We start from the raw sequence: 15,916 nt of genomic DNA on the forward strand, positions 1-15,916 counted from the left end.
TTAAACATAAGACTGAAACTGCATTTACGCTTAAGAGCCATTTGGGTGTCACGCATTTTAAAAACGGTCAATTTGCAGAGGTGGCAAAAATACTCACGCTGATGCACGTACTTGAGCAAAAGTGCAAATAATTAAGTGCAAATAAAAACGTAGAAGTACTGATTCAACACTATTAATTAAAATTAAACCAGGACAGAATGGAAAATAGATTCTCAAGTTCATCTACCTGAAAAATATATCTTAGCACAGTAGCGAAGTATTTGTGTGTTTTCCCCACCGGTATTCAAAGATATTGGATCGGAGGTTAAATTAGTCAATTATCATCCAATAATGTTAAAAGCATAGATATATGTTTACAGAAAACGAATGGAAAAACAACAGTATGTCCCAACATTTTTGTCAAATAACTGAAAAGTAGGAATGAACAGCAATGGTGTGGACCTACACTTTGACCACTGGGTGGCGACAAACACTCCCAGAGAGCTTTTCCTCATGGTTGCTTTCCTTTCCTTACTGCTAACCAGTAACCAATGTGCAAGGACGGTTGCCTCCACAGATTTTGTTGTTTGGTTATGAAGTACACTTAAGCACTTGTCTTAGCAGCATTTGGAGCATAATCGTTGTATATAATGATGGTTGAGTTTTTGCACACACCCCTGCATATAATACGTGAATGCAAACTAAATTGGGAAAAAAAAATACAAAATGGAAATTAATTTTACTATGATTTATTTAAATTAACAAACACAGCTATTTACATATTGCTGTTTTTTTCTTTTTGAATATTTTTTGACAGTTAAAGCATTTGGATAATAAGTAATAGTAGTTGAAAACAGGCAATAGACAGTGACAGTAGATGACATGTACAGTAGAAGATTTACGTCAATGGCTTTCCTATGTGTGTTGAGGAGTTGCACACAATCTTGACATACAGAAACAGACTCGTTTTGGTTATCAGTTTGACATGTTTTTTTTTTTTGTCACACAGGAGCTGAGATTTCATCTTGCATCTGCATGAACCCCAAATATTGCCAAAAGAGAAAAACAACATTTCCGCCTAGGTAGCAGCATATTATATTAAAATGTCAATTTGTCTGCATCCAGCGCATGATCATTTAACTAAAACTCCTAAAAAGGTCTTTAGGAATGTTTGAAGTGTAGATTGACGTCACGACTATCACTGTTTTATCCTTCTTAGTGCAATCACCAACATCTTTGTCCCTTAAAGTTAAGAAAAAATAAAAATCATCCGATGGTGTTCATGTTTCATCCCAGGCTAGTTGTCTTATTATTACTCTTCCTTCGGTATTGCAAAACACTTTTATGATCTATTGTTTTAAGCCATTCAGGCATCCACTGACTTTTTTTGTTTTGTTTTTTTACTTAAAAAAAAAAAAAAAGACAACTTTACAAACACAGTATAAACAGGGTTGACATCATTGGCAGCTGGTGACAGTCTGACAGTCTGGTTAGACCACAGTGGCTTTTTATGTTCATGTTAGAGCAAAAATCCCTCCTTTTTTCTCACACAAAGACCAACAAAGAAAGGGATCATAAGTGTCATACAACCCTTTTTGGTTTTGTTAAACCTGACCTGCCTTATGTGGCAGTGTTGACAAAGGTAAGACCTTTTTTTTCCCCCCACAATGTGAGCAAAAAGGGCAAACGTGAGAGCCAGTGAAAGAACTTCTACGTCGTCTTTGAAATGTTTGAGAAAAATTCCTGATGTTGCGCAACGGCCCCATTTTGTTTATTTTCTCCCTTTGGTTAAGACTATCATACAGCCTGCGTTCTTTCATGACGGGATCACGAGAGCGATATCCCTGGCATCTATCTGTTAAGAGCGTGCACGCACACAATCACACACATTTGTCTTAAACTGTCATAAAGTTCAGGTACAGAACCACTGAGGTGAAGCACACCAATACTAACGTAGTCAAGCCACATCGGCAAAATAGAAGAGCGCTTTGACGGAGGCGCCATCAATTTGTAACACCGAAGACCATGATGCTTTTCTACAGGCAGATGAGGGATAAGACAAATGTCTCAAAAACACTTTTCATCAGCACATAAAATACAGTTAAAGAGATGAATCAAGGTGGGTGGCGTGGCAGAAGGGGTATCCCAGGACACATCTTGAATGAAAATGAAGACGACAAAGTGTTTGCTCATTGTCTCTCGTGCTGTGACTTCTTATAGTGATCTGTTGATTCGTCTTGGCAGAGTGCAAGTGGTCATGGCTTTTAATTCTTTCTTCAAAAAAATATATATTTATATAGATATATATAAATATATATATATGTATATATATTAAGAACTCATTTTGTATATCATCTGAACTCCCAAAGGCCGGATTTGAAGGGAGTAAAGAGTCTTGAGTAAACAAGTTGACACTGTAAGAGTTGAAATGGCAAACTCGTTAAGGATTTTCGCACACACGTTGTACAAGTCCAACCGAGCAGACTGAAGCAGGACGAGAAGAAACACGCAGCGTAGCCCTTGTGGGGTCTCCCTGCCAAAAGTGGGGCACGGCTCACATGATCAGCTTGGTCCGCACTGGCCAAATGAGCCTAAAAGGGTCTTTTGATCCCGGCGCTCGCCTTGGGCCACAGTGTTTTGGTTTGCGGACCGTCTCACAGGGCCAGTAGGGTGGGCGAGTTGAGGGAGTCCGACGACTGATCGCCGCTGCTGCTGCTGCGGCGGTGGGCCTTGGAGCACGATTCGGAGGAGGGCGAGGGGCTGTCAGGCTCCAACATGCTCGGGTAGGTGAAGATGAGGTTGGGGGCGTTGGGCGTGGCGGCTGGGGTGGATGCCGCCACCACCGGCGTGTTGAGGCTGTCGCCGTCTGTACAGTACATCCCGCCTAGGCAGATGGGCTTGATGACAGAATGCTGGGGTTTGCCCGCCGCTTCCACGTCATCCGGCTCTTGCTTCACCACCACGTGGTTCACGTGGTTCACGTGGGCCCGGGCCCCCATGTTGGGGCGCATGGTCAAGGGCAGGGGGGCGCACTGATGGTGCTGATGGTTCTGATGGTGCGCCGGAGTCGGGTGGCGATCATCTGTGGGCAGCTTGCACACGGGATTGTGGGCCACCAGCATGAACTCCAGCTTGTCCTTCTCCTTCTGGAGACTTTCAATCTCTTTCTGCAAGTCGGCTTTCTCCTCCTCCAGTTTCTCAGTCTCCTGGTCAGACAGAAATGAGACATTAGGTGAACAATCGAATGAAGCCCTCCAAAGCTCAAAAGTGTGACAAGTATTGTTTGGAACATATTTTGTGACTTTGCAAATCACTATAATTACACAAAAACTAGCTAGCTTGAGAGCTAGCTCAGTAGCGGCTACCTGTAAGTGTTCCTTAAGGATAATTCCATAGGTCTGCCAAAAGAGGGCGGTGTTGCTTTGATTACGGTAACAAATCATTTTGTGCTTTTTGTTTGAGTCCTCCTTAGGTGCCACTTGGATTGTATGTGTGTGGGCGTGTGCGCCAGGGACCATAATGCACAATTCATCACGAATGCGAGACAGACGGGCAAGATAAGGTGACATGCTGTCTGAGAACTTTGACTCATGGGCAAAGGTATGAGGAAGTCGTTTTCCAAGGAGCCGAACAAAGAGGAGGTGTGCGATCAGAGGACACGGTGTGACTCGGAACTGACATTCCCTTATTTGGAATTCAAAAAATGGCCTAGCAAAGGAAGGCATTTCCTTCCATGGTGAAAGCGACTGTCTGTTTTGCTGTTTTGTATGAACAGCTCACAGTATTCCGAGTTAGGGAGATGATCACAATTTGCAACTGTCCTGCATTCACAGACACAGCTGCCTACGGCGAATTCCATTCCTCGGAGTTTTGTAAGTCTCAACAAGCTTGAGCTCAGTGAAAATTGGGTTAATTGGTTTATTTTGTTAGTGGCTTGCTAAGATGTCAGGCCATGTGTCCGTCCATAGCTACCAAGGACAACGCTTCCGTACTTTTGTCGGCCTTGTATGCAGTGACGGGAAAGGGCGAGGGGGCGTCAAACCAGTATCGCCAGGTTTGGACTTGAGGTGTGGAGTAGCACATTCACTCATCAAACGTTTGCACTGCTGCCAAGCTGTGTACAAGCTTTCGTCATCATACGGTCTGCATCAACAGTGCCATATACATGATCTTTAACTTCGTCATCAACATCATCATCTTAAAAGAAAAGGAGGTCCAGCTACAGAGATGTCCTGACTGTATACTACTGTAACGGAAAAAAAGAAGGAAGCGAGGGGCCCACTAAAACCAATTCCATATGCTAAGCAGTTAAAACATATTTAAGGAAAAAAAATTTTTTTTGCTTGGTTATATTGGTGACAAACAAAAAGTAGTATTATAGTAATAGCTATTTTTTTTAATGGTGCGAGATCCCATAACATTAATTGTCTTAAAAAATATAAATATATTGTGATATCTGTAATATAATTTTTGGCAATTCAAGAAATTGAAAATGATAAGACACATTTGCATAAAACATTTTTATTTTATTTTACATAGCAGTGTTCCAGACTGCCTCTAAATGGTGGTATGAAACTTTGAGATAGCACAACTATTTGTTTTCAATTACCATTCTTGAATATTTTTTTGTTGCTGACAAACTTCTGCTCCACACCTCAGCCCATTTATCAGTACTATAGTGAAAATGAGTGGAGTGAATATTTACATTGCAACTCAACTTAAAGTGTGTGGCAATACATTTTCTACTTGCACCTCTAATATTTAGGGGCCTCTTCGTACAAAAAATAAAATAGATGTTATTCTTTTAGCACTCTTTTTTTTTTTACATTTTTATATTAAATAAAAAAATGGTGCTCTCTTTCAACATTTTGACTTGTTTTGTAACGTTTTAATACAAGCCGTGTAACTTACGGGTTTCTTACTCACCCCTTGCAACATTTCAGTCAATTCGCGTCTACGGTTGCGGCATTTGGCGGCGGCCAACTTGTTCCTCTCACGCCGCACCCTCCTCTTCTCTTCTTCTTCTGGGGTGAGCTGAGGGTAAAAAGCAAGGAATGCGGCAGTGTGTTGACAACACACATGTACAGTATGGCATATAAAGCCTTAAGACATAATGCAAAGGTGAACGTGTTTATGTGTGTGTGGCTGCCTGCAAGAACACTGTTTTATCCTGAGGGGAAACTACGCCTTCATTCTGACATGCTGCTATTTAGCTTTGAGGAGAGACGTCTGAGTTAAGGGTGCAGCTACAACTAAGAGCTGAGTTTTTGGGGTTTCTGTGCCATGCTCAAGAGTAGGGTGGAAAAATTCTGTCCATTTTTAAACTATCTATAGGAATAACAGGAATGCAGGAGATTTACTGCATTCCTGTTCCATTGCAGGTTGCAGGTTCACGTCCTGCTATTTTCAGTGATTTGAAAATAAAAAAAAATACAATTCTGTTAATAACTTTATTTTTGTCTAACTCTCTTGTATATTGGGTGCACCGCAATTCCATTTTCGACCACTAGATAGAGGCACACTTATTTAGTTTGAGACTGTAAATTCGAAAGAACAAAACAGGAAGTACCCGTACTGTATTTTCAGCATAGCCTAATTTTTGTTTTAAATTAATGAATGTCATCCACTGAAATCCGGCTTTCTAAGCCTACAGAAAGAAATGACTGTAAATTCCTTTTATGCTGTTCATCTTTGTACATGATTATTGATGTATCGTGTGAGCTGATGAGTTTGTTAGTTTGGAAAAAATGGGATTTTTTTTTTTTAACTGTTAACACATTGAGGGATCAGTAGTACACAGTACAATATTTTTTTTATATCTATTTCTCTTGCTCTCTCTCTCTCAATATATTATAAGTGTTGAAATATACTTCTATTATTTTACAATAAATTTTCATTTTAATTTGCAAATGCTATAAAACATGCCTACAGATTGGGAGGGGGTTGGGGTTACAAAAAAAAAGGTTGGTTTTAATATATTTTAGCTCCCCAGTTACAAGTTTTAGTTATGAGCCATACCCTGGTTGATGATTTTATTTTTATTTTTTATTTATTTTTTACTTTGTGTTGCGGGCAAACTTTGGATATGTCGCTGCTCAAGTGAAGTGAAAAAAAATGCAATAATTTAGGTGATGTCTTTGCATGTGGGCAAGGCAAGCTATCTGTTTAGCAATGATGTTTGTTTATGACAACAGAAAATTATTCTTTTAATGCTTGAATATGATCTCTTTTCATGAAATGGAAATGTTCTATTTTGGAATATTTCCAAAATTCCGCATTGTACACCTCCATGGAAAATGACTGAAAACCTTCCAGAAAATTCCCACAAATGTAGCCCTACTCAAGAGCACCATGACAATTCCTAGAAATAACTAGCACCTTTCTAGCAGCTAAATATCAATTTTATTTTTTTTGCAGCCCTCAACCAAGTTTTTCCAAAGCAACATTGCCTTACCTGTTCGTCCCTCTTGCGTCGGCCTCTGGCGTCCCCGATAGAGCGAATGACCCCAGGACGTGCCAGGGGGTTGTGGCCCAGCAGGCCCTGACCGTTGCTCAGGTGATGGCTGTACGGGTGGGAGCGGGAGTACGGGTTGGACATGGAGGTGATGACCGTGGGCTGCACCATCCACTGAAGGTCTTGGCTTGTAGTGATTGCATTAATGGTGGGGATGAAGGCACTGTTGGAGCCGGGCATGTCAACCCTGTATTTCTGGAAGGAGGGAGAGGACATATGGTAAGCGGGGGCTTGAGGCCCATTGCACATTTTCCACCATTACCGCTCATGGTAATAATGATTCAGTCAACATAGAGTGGAGTGGGAGAGTGACACAAGCTGTGAATCATGTGGGAAAGCCCAAGGTATGCTGTTATCAGTCGTCATTACTGAAAGTCGCAGACAAATGATTACAAGCAGGTGTTAGGAGCAACTTTTGGGCTGAGCGGAGGCTGCTCTATTCATCATGCGTCTATGCGTTATTTACGCACGTCCTTCTCTTCCAGTTATTCCCAACCTTCCGTCGGATATCCCGGCAGTCGTGTGGAACTTTTTGTTTATCTGGTGACTCATTTGTTCAGTGCGTGTGAAACGCGGTCAGTTCCAGTAAACCGGGAAGCAACACACCACACTTTTGGAGGACCTTGCCTTTAAAATACGAGCATTGACAGATTGCGCAACAGCACATTTTGAAAATAAAATATAAGATCCATTTGAACGTAAATAAAATTCCTGGTGGCGGTGTTTCAATTTATGCAACACATGAGATTCGACTGGAAGTGGAATAGCAATAAACGAGTCGAGTCGTACGCTGAATTCTTTGCGTGAGGCTTTTCCAAACAAATGGCGACTTTCTGCATCTATGTTGAAACTACTCACCGGTATTGCTGTGCGCTTAACGGCCGAGGTCATTCGGCTGTTTACTCAAAGCGCGCTGGCCTGATCTTTACAATCATTTAAGATCAGAGGATGTCGTTAATATGCTGTCAGCTATGGGCACGTGAAGCCATTTCTTTCTTTCTTGTGATAAAGGGCTATATAAATAAATCTGACTTGACTTGATTTCAAATCGGTTGTCATTTAAGTGCGTCCATTGAAGATAGATGCCGCCTCCACGTGCACGCACGCTCTCGCTCACACTATTTGACCATTATCAAGTGGTTGATTTTAAACGCATCGCAACCGAATGCCTGATTGGATTTGTATTGCCCAACACGTGCCTGTTGCGCGCTAGTCCAACTCCACGTATGTACGTGCTATAATAAATTTATATCCATATGTGAAAGCTCCAGTTAGGGTCCAATAGCCTCAAATATTCAATTCAATTCAATCTAAAAGTCTACATTTTGCGCCAAATCGCAACAGAAGTTGTTTCGAGGTAGTTTAGGTTTTGATCACCGCACTTCCCACACGTTGGGATATCACACTGTTCATTTGTAGGTTTAATTAAACGTTCACGATTTGTTCATTTGTTCGCCCACCAACCAATGCTTAAATTCGCATCTATGGGCGCAACCGAAAAAATACGGCGGGGTTGGCCTGAACTGTAGCCAGATAGTTGAGTGACGGGTGCAACACATACACAGCCGCGTGGAGGTTGGGCTTGTGGAGTGTTACCTGGTAGGTTGAGGTAGAGATGGGGCTTCCTATGGTACTGCTGCCGCTCGTGAATGACTCGGGCTGGGCCGGAGAAGTGCTGCTTCCGCGGGACGAGGTGTCGTAATTCCCGGAGTAGTCCTGGTACATGATCCAGGGGAGGAAAAGAAGATCAGGAGACTTGTTGTATGCGCAGTCTACGGTAGCAAATCCTCGCTGATATCAAAGGCACCAACAGGGTGGTTAAAAAAAAAGGGGGAAAAAAACAGCAACAAAAATCCTCCAATTCGACAGCTTGTTACTTTTCCGGAAAAGGTGCTGCTGTGGCTGTTGGAGTCACCTAGAACATCACAGCGATGTAATGGAGGCGATTGTCCGTTTGTTACTCAAGAGGTGCAAGGTGCGCGAACTTGATTTTAAAGTTAAGATCCACCTAGGTTGACACTCACTTTAAAGCGTTTTTTTTTTTTTTTGCCTGTCGATCCTTCTCAGTATTTTCCACTGTCTTGCCGATTACGCGCGATCTGTGGCGTTCACGGAACACTTCGATGGTAGTGTTTTTTCTTTTTTTCCTTCTTTTTTTTAACCACACTTCCTAGAGATGACTCACTTCAATGGCACTATCGAGAAGTGCAACTGCTTTTCAACACCGACGAAAGAACCAACGTCATGCAAATGGGCGTTGCGACCTGAGCCGAAGGGGAGGAGGGCGTCTTTTGAATAAAGTGGCGAAATAGACAGCACGAAATGCTTCCTCCGGTGGACACTGGCGTAAGAATTACACCGTGGATACAACCGAAATAGACACCTTAAAACGTACCAGGACATTTCTGGGTCTGTTCCGGACGTCAGAAGCAACAGTGAGGTCCACGCTTGTTTATCTCACTTGAATCGGTCCATTGACGCATGTTTCCTAAAATGGGCAGTTGCGTCAGAAAGTGCACAGTGTGGGTTTCCTTGGTAAAGGAAACAGCTCGACGTAGGCTACTGGAGGGATTCCCTCCCCGTTGAGCACCGTGGCCATCCGGACGTGGGGCTCGCGCTATCCGCATCTTCGCGGATCATAACGCGAAGAAGATTCTTATCTTCTACTTTTCTTTTTCTTGCGTAGAACGCGCGAGTCACGTGACTTGCACCGGAATTCAAACACAAACGGATGCAATGATCACCTGTGCGCATTACCACTCGCATGTGGCCGTTTTAACGTTATGGGTCCAATGTCTCATGCACAATTGAGTCATTGTGCTTTGCGGCTTCATTTAAAGCATTCGTCAAAGCGTATAGTCGACCTTCCATACAAGCGGCTGGCCGCTTTTAGAATTGGAAAGGAACCGCAGTTCTGTATGAATTGTAATTCGGATGTACACTACACAAACAAGGGCACGGAGCCCAGAAAATGACACGTTACGCTACATGAAATGGCGTATTAGGTGTAATCCAATCGGCTATGGTTCCTATTTTAATCTGCATCAACACTGCTGGTTGTGCCCAGCTCCCTTCAAGCTGTTTGCCGCGCGTGGCTCTGCCAGACAGAGTTGTCAAATAAAGTTTCGGCAGCAGGGGAAGTTCTACAACCGAGGGGGGAAATAATCAGCGTGGGAGGCGGAGGCGGTTGGGGGTGGCGGCTCTGAAAAGGACTCATTACATGAAAGCGTCATTTGGACCTCAAAATAAGTCAAACCTTTCCAACGTGTCATTTCTGTCACACTCGCCCCAGGCTTTTAGTTTAATAGCACATGTTCAATCAGCTTTCGTTTGTTAAACGATATTAATGAATATTATTTATCAGCTGCCGGCAGCACACATTTGCCGTTGCTAGGCGACACGGTTTCTGCTTAGAATGCTTTGGAGAAATGTAATCAGCTATATGTAATTGATGTTTTAACAGTGTCGGCGTCCTGGGAGGTGGTTGAGGTGGGACTATCGCGGGTAATGCCCCCCCTGCCCCCACCCCCTGCATTGTTTATTGCCGTTTAGTTCCAAACCCTACCTTTTTTAAAATCTATTTGTGAATGTATATTTATTTGATTCAGTACAGTGAGATAAGATAACACTTTTAAAAATATATATTAAAAACAAAACAAGGAAGAAAGTGTTGCTTAATTGCATGTGTCAAGTCACATCCTGTCAAAGTACTATATCTGATAATGACAATGCCAAGTGAGCTGTCGTCTTTCAAACTTGGCCTAACATTTTCCACCTCACATTTTCTGGCAAGACAAGCACGCTTTGGTGCAAGAGATGGATTAGTGTTTTATTTCTTGACAGAAAGCATTTATTTTCAAACATTTATTGAGGAGCAGATGTCACCTCCCTCAACAGGTAGGTGTGGAGATGGGTAGTCTGAATTGGGAAAACACCATTCCAAAGGAAGCATGCAATTGACTATTATTGCTCCGGTTTGTCTTTAAATTGGGTAATGTTTTAAGGGCAACACAGACAACTAACAACATAGCAGGCCAACAGTGATGTCTTTCTCTCCGTTGGAATGGTGTTCATTGAAATTATTTTCCATTTGACAAGGAATTCATCCATCCATCCATCCATCTTTTATGCCGCTTATCCAGGTCGCAGAGTGCTGGAGCCTATCCGAGCTGACTTTTGGTCGAAAGGCAGACGACACCCTGGATCGGTCGCCAGTCAATCAACAGCAACAACCATTCACAGTCCTAGACACACTGTGACGGACTGGAAAGAAAACCCACACTTCCTTCATAGAAGTCAAGTGAATGACCCACTACAGTCAGTCAGTGACGAAAAATACATCATGATCCAGAAATCATGTGTGAGTCATTATAAAATGAAATACAATTTTAGCTATGTCAGCTTCAGCAGCATTCCTCTGATTCATTTTTCTCATTACCCCACATTATTACAAGGCCAATTGATGCTCGGAGTTTGTAGCAATCACTCATAACCACCCCACAAGTCAATATAAAAATCTATATACTGTCACATGGGGACATGACTGCATGTCATCTCCAAATGTGGGGACATGACTGCGTGTCATCTCCAAATTTTCTTTCTTTTAATCGAAACAATAAAGTAATTTGCGTTGGTTTTAAGGTGAACGAACAACAAAATATTTAAATGAGGTCTGCAATTTTCAGGTCAGGAAGTGTATTGATGTGTTGGCAGGGTCGCTCCCCCTATCACCTATCATAAGGAATCATCTCCGAAGAGAACGTATCATCGTGCATTGTGCGTTCATACACAGGCTGTAAGTAAGAAGCTTACGTGGCCCTGAGCAGACTGACCTCATGATGCCTTCAAGGACCTGCCTGACGACAGCCACTCGACATGGTATTAAAAAAGGTTTACAAGACCACATCATGAAGGTCATCCCGTGAAGCACTCTGTGGCCTTTGCCTGTGAGAAAGAATCCTGTTTAAATGCATCTTGCCTGCTTGCTCTATCAACTAGAAAATACTTGAAAGTGGGCAGAGAAAGTATGATTCTGAGATCCTCACAGAATTAGAACTATTTTTTTGTTTTGTTTTTTTTTCAACCTGCCTTGCATTACATCCTCTTTATAACTCACAATCATGCAATGCTAATATTGTAATACCCTTGCTAACCTGGATAATAGCTCAACATGATCGCTGTGGCTAATCTGTTAGCTCAGGTGCTGCCAGCAGTATGCGCATAGGCACCAAAGTGCTGACTCGGGGAGTAGTGAGTGAGTGGGTTTAAGAACAATCAGGGTGACTGACACCGGGATTTGTTGTTGCGCTTGTGTCCTATTAACAGTCAATACAGTGTGTTGCTTCAAATGTTATGCTGCAAAAAAAAAACCCTCCTATATTGTACTCAGGTTTGATGTGACAATACAATAATCTTCTGGTCATATTGTCTTCTACTGAAGCTTCACACACACGCACACACCGCGTTTTCACGTAATTATGTCAAAAGTGCTTTTTTGTGTGTGTGGCAGCAACACGCAATTCCATGGTCTTGTGCAAGCTAGGCCTTTTAAATAGAATTCTAATGAGCACTTACATTGGGATGCCCACTGTGGGAAGATCATTTTAAACAGCGGCTGTGTGCCAGACTGGCAGACTGCTCCTGTGAATTAAATAACCATCTTTCAGCGATGTGTGACTAGTTGCCATGGCAACACATGTAAAGAAGTCAAACAACGGCGAGAGATAATTTGATCCTGCCTGACCTCCAGAGTGAAGGCTTGTGGAGAGGAGAATATGCAATAAAGCCAATCACATTCAGGCATGCATGAGAGACAAAATAGTCGTTTGACAACATCTTATTATATGCATATCAGTGTGTTTGGATTGCATATTAAAATATAAAATGTACATTTCACATTTACTGTGTCACATATTGTGTGGGATGATTTCAGCCATTTTCAAATTCTCATTTTCACATCAGTAGTGTTACTTTGAAATGAGGCAACACAAGGAATGTATTGTGTGACATACGTAGAAGATACTACTAAGTCAGTAGTCACAACTGCTGTGTGTGCTCAACACCTGTGAAAATGGATAATGTTAACTTGATTACCCCCCGCCCCCCAATTAAATATCTAAATTATACAAATAAATCACGAGAATTTACTTAAGAAACTGTCTAGAAGATTAAAAGATTCAACTATGCGTAAACCTAACATACTTTCTTAAATGCTTTTGGTAGATTTAAGTGTCTTTGCAATATGTAGCCAGGTTTGGATGTTGGTTTTTTTTGTAAGATAATAAAAAGTAAAAAGTCTTACCATCTACACCACAGTCCAAACATACAGGAGGAAGATTATTGCCACATGTGCTAAACAGCCAGTACTCCCCAGAAATTCCTGCAACTCCTTCAGTGTTGCTTTTGACCTCTTGGCGACATCCCTGACCAGATTTCTTGTATTTTTTTTTTAATTTTCGAGGTACAGTCAGGGGCGGAGCCATAACGTGGCTAATGGGTGGGCGTGGAAAAATCAGGGTGGGCTTGAATATTTTTCTCACTGAGCACAATCCTCCTGTCCCGACACATCGTATATTCAAATAAAATGACAAACCGAATAATATGAAGTTCAGATCTTCCATAGACTACCACAATTATGCCATTCTTAATAGTTAATAAAATAAAACACACACACACACAAGAAACACAAATTCAAAAATAATTTAACCTCCTCAGGCTTAGTGGCCACATAAGTGGACAGCACTTTCTAGCTCTTGTGTCCACAAGTGTGTGCACTGTGGAACTGTGGGTGTTTTGGACACATATGTGGGCACTCACACCGCCACCTTGTGGTCTCAGAAGAGTATTACATACTACAGTCAAAATACAGTATACAAAATAGAGTACAATACAATACAAAAAACTAAAAGGTGATGCTTAGTTTTTCTTCTAATTAGGTTCCAATAAGTCCAAATAGCAAAAAGAAATAAAAAAAGGCATGTAAAAAAACATCTTGGGCCTTCGGAGATTAATAATAATTTACAAAACATTTAAAAGTATATATTTCATGAATCGCACTGGGTGGGCAGTGTGTCAATCTGGGTGGGCCTTTGCACACCCAGGCCCACCCATGGCTCCGCCCCTGGGTACTGTACATCCAGTTCTTTGTAATGTCACTGTTGTTCTATATTTTCCCCACTTGATGATGGTCGTCTTCATGGGGTTGTGTGATATATTTAGCAGAAATGGGCATTTCGCCTAGCCGACGGACCATTTCGTCTATCCACCTATGACGGACGGCCATTTTGTAGGCGACAAACGATAGACGGGAAACTTAATAAAATAGACGGACGGACATGCATTTTCGTCCGTGTATGCAATCGAATATCGCTAAGTATTGTTTCGTTTGCTGCTTGCTTCGTGCGTTTTACATCGGGCCTGTTTTTGGTCAGCCAATGGGTACTAATTCACCTCATGCATGTTGTTTGATGGCCAGTCTTTTTGACAGCTACTGGGTCCTAAAAGGGGGCCGTATTTAGTCCGGCCGCGGTGAGGCTTCCATTTGACATTGGCCACGGTGAATCATCTATCATTTTACATTTCAGTCAGGTGGATAAGTTGGTCGACGGAAGCGCCAACGGAAGTGCATTTGAAACGATAGCTGGACCGACCGATAGGTGATTACTATTTAGTCTGGTTTGACAAAAAGGCAGATAGACGGACGGCGGAGGGTTACCAAGGCTGCAAACAGATGGCGATAAACGACCGGCAAATTTGAGTAAAATACCCACCTCTGATAATTAATGCCTTGGAAATTCTTTTGTACCCCTTTCCTGACTGATAACTTTAAACGATTTCTCGAATGCAGTGGCCATGGTTTGGGCTGTAAAATGTGACCCCAAAAATATTAGAAAAAGCGCACTAGAAGAGATTACCTTTTTTCAGGGATTATTCACTCGCACTTTAAATGGTGGCAGGTGTGTCCTGACTCCCATTTAACAAGCGTTTGAATGTGACTGGTTATTTCTGAACACAGTCGCATCCCCATTTATAAAGATGGTGTCCACACTTTTCAACATTTCAATTTTTTATTTTAAAATTTGCATTGTAGAAGTTACAGGCCACATTATTCGTGGAACAAGTATTGAAATAATTTACCTTGGTTTATTTATCACAAAACCTGCCATTTGAATAGGGGTGTGAAGACAATTTTTATCCAACCGTTGTCTCGTTCTGACAAAACAACTTCAGCGTGTATGCTAATCTCATAGGCAAACCTTAATTGCAAGATAACATTTTGTTTTAAGTGCATTTTAGACCAAGGCTATAACTGTAACATCCATCTGCCAACAAAGGGTCAGTCAATTTGAATCTTGATGGCTTTGTAAGAACATCGCTGTATTCCAGGTAACCCTTATGCTGTAGCTACAGCATGCTTCCCTGTCAAAGTACTTTAATAAGTAGTGTATTTTTTTTTAAGAATTCAAATATGATGAGAGTCAAACACATTCATGATTACATCCGACATATGCATTCTTTACACCCCCGCTACAGGGCAGATATTCATGCAATTATTTTGTACAGTATACTGTACATGCAAGCCTGATTTTAGAGTTGCCTGCTTTTAGTGTTTTTTCCTGTGTGCAGCAACATATCAGGCAAAACTGAGGTCTACCGGATGAGATGCCTAATAAGAGGCACACACCATCCCCAACTGAGCTCAAGCAAACAGTAGTTGTACCCACAGAGCAGAAAAAATATCTGCCTGTGAGCATTGTTGTATTCTGGTTGTATGTGTTGCTGCTCTACACGTGTGGCAATCGTTTGAAGGCTCATAACTATCCTAATGTCAATGCTAATTGTGTTTCGCATTAGAAATTATGTTAGCGTTAAGGTAGCGGACTTCTCTTTGACAAAATTAGTAATTGTTTGGTTGAATATTTTGGTGTTTAAATAATGTATACTTTTTTTTTATTGAGACTAAAAGCCTCCTTTTCAAGGGGGTCCTGGCAATGAGGCCCGCAAAAAAAAACATAACTAACCCTAACCCTAAATACAGTTACATATTGAACATCAAATTTTAAAACAATATTATTATTTTTTCTTTTTAAAAAGTGCAGTTTGTGGAATTTGTCCCCCAAACACTGTTTGGATTGAAAAGAGTTTAAAGAAATAGGGGTCCTAAAACAACAAAATGTTATGGCCCAACACAATAGCATTCAACATTTTTTTAGAATAATTAAGACACAGATATAAGGTGGTTGTAGTCCCAATATTGCCTTATAAATAAAAGTGTACCAGTGACTCATCCTTCGATTGGCCAGAGCAGGCCATTCTACTCGAGAGTATAATTCACAGCGGTGAGTGGATTTCCTACCTCAAAGAAGTGTGATGAACGGTCTCCATCCACAGACATTTTACAAGACACTTCTTTATATTTAAAAA

General features: G+C 41.6%; 1 protein-coding gene and 1 long non-coding RNA gene across 3 annotated transcripts; one reads left to right on the forward strand and one right to left on the reverse strand.

Moving 5' to 3' along the window:
* Positions 1 to 712: 712 nt before the first annotated feature.
* Positions 713 to 8,702, reverse strand: fosl2 (FOS like 2, AP-1 transcription factor subunit). Of its 2 annotated transcripts, none has more exons than XM_086049994.1 (4): positions 8,090 to 8,702; positions 6,434 to 6,688; positions 4,906 to 5,013; positions 713 to 3,185 (listed from the first exon to the last, which is right to left on the reverse strand). In XM_086049994.1, exons 1-4 carry the CDS (start codon positions 8,216 to 8,218, stop codon positions 2,634 to 2,636), a joined length of 1,044 nt encoding a protein of 347 aa, XP_085906120.1. In that variant the 5' UTR covers positions 8,219 to 8,702; the 3' UTR covers positions 713 to 2,633. The 2 variants fall into 2 exon arrangements, with proteins under 2 accessions (XP_085906120.1, XP_085906121.1); XM_086049995.1 differs by lacking the exon at positions 8,090 to 8,702 and adding an exon at positions 7,352 to 8,016.
* Positions 8,074 to 11,915, forward strand: LOC147137793 (uncharacterized). Its single transcript, XR_015089370.1, has 2 exons — positions 8,074 to 10,390; positions 10,636 to 11,915. It is a non-coding gene; the product is annotated as an uncharacterized LOC147137793 (long non-coding RNA).
* The last annotated feature ends 4,001 nt before the right edge of the window (positions 11,916 to 15,916 follow it).

The sequence above is a fragment of the Filicampus tigris genome, chromosome 13, assembly GCF_054856515.1.
Source record: "Filicampus tigris isolate MCC_2025a chromosome 13, RoL_Ftig_1.0, whole genome shotgun sequence".
NCBI classification, from domain to species: Eukaryota; Metazoa; Chordata; class Actinopteri; order Syngnathiformes; family Syngnathidae; genus Filicampus; species Filicampus tigris.

Excerpts from the sequence above, each read along its gene's own strand:
- fosl2 (XM_086049994.1), bottom strand. The coding sequence starts at position 8,218 with ATGTACCAGGACTACTCCGGGAATTACGACACCTCGTCCCGCGGAAGC. Across the intron at positions 6,689-8,089 it reads TCTCTACCTCAACCTACCAG|AAATACAGGGTTGACATGCC; the intron begins GTAACACTCCAC and ends CCCTCCTTCCAG. Across the intron at positions 3,186-4,905 it reads TGACTGAAATGTTGCAAGGG|GAGACTGAGAAACTGGAGGA; the intron begins GTGAGTAAGAAA and ends CTGTCTGACCAG.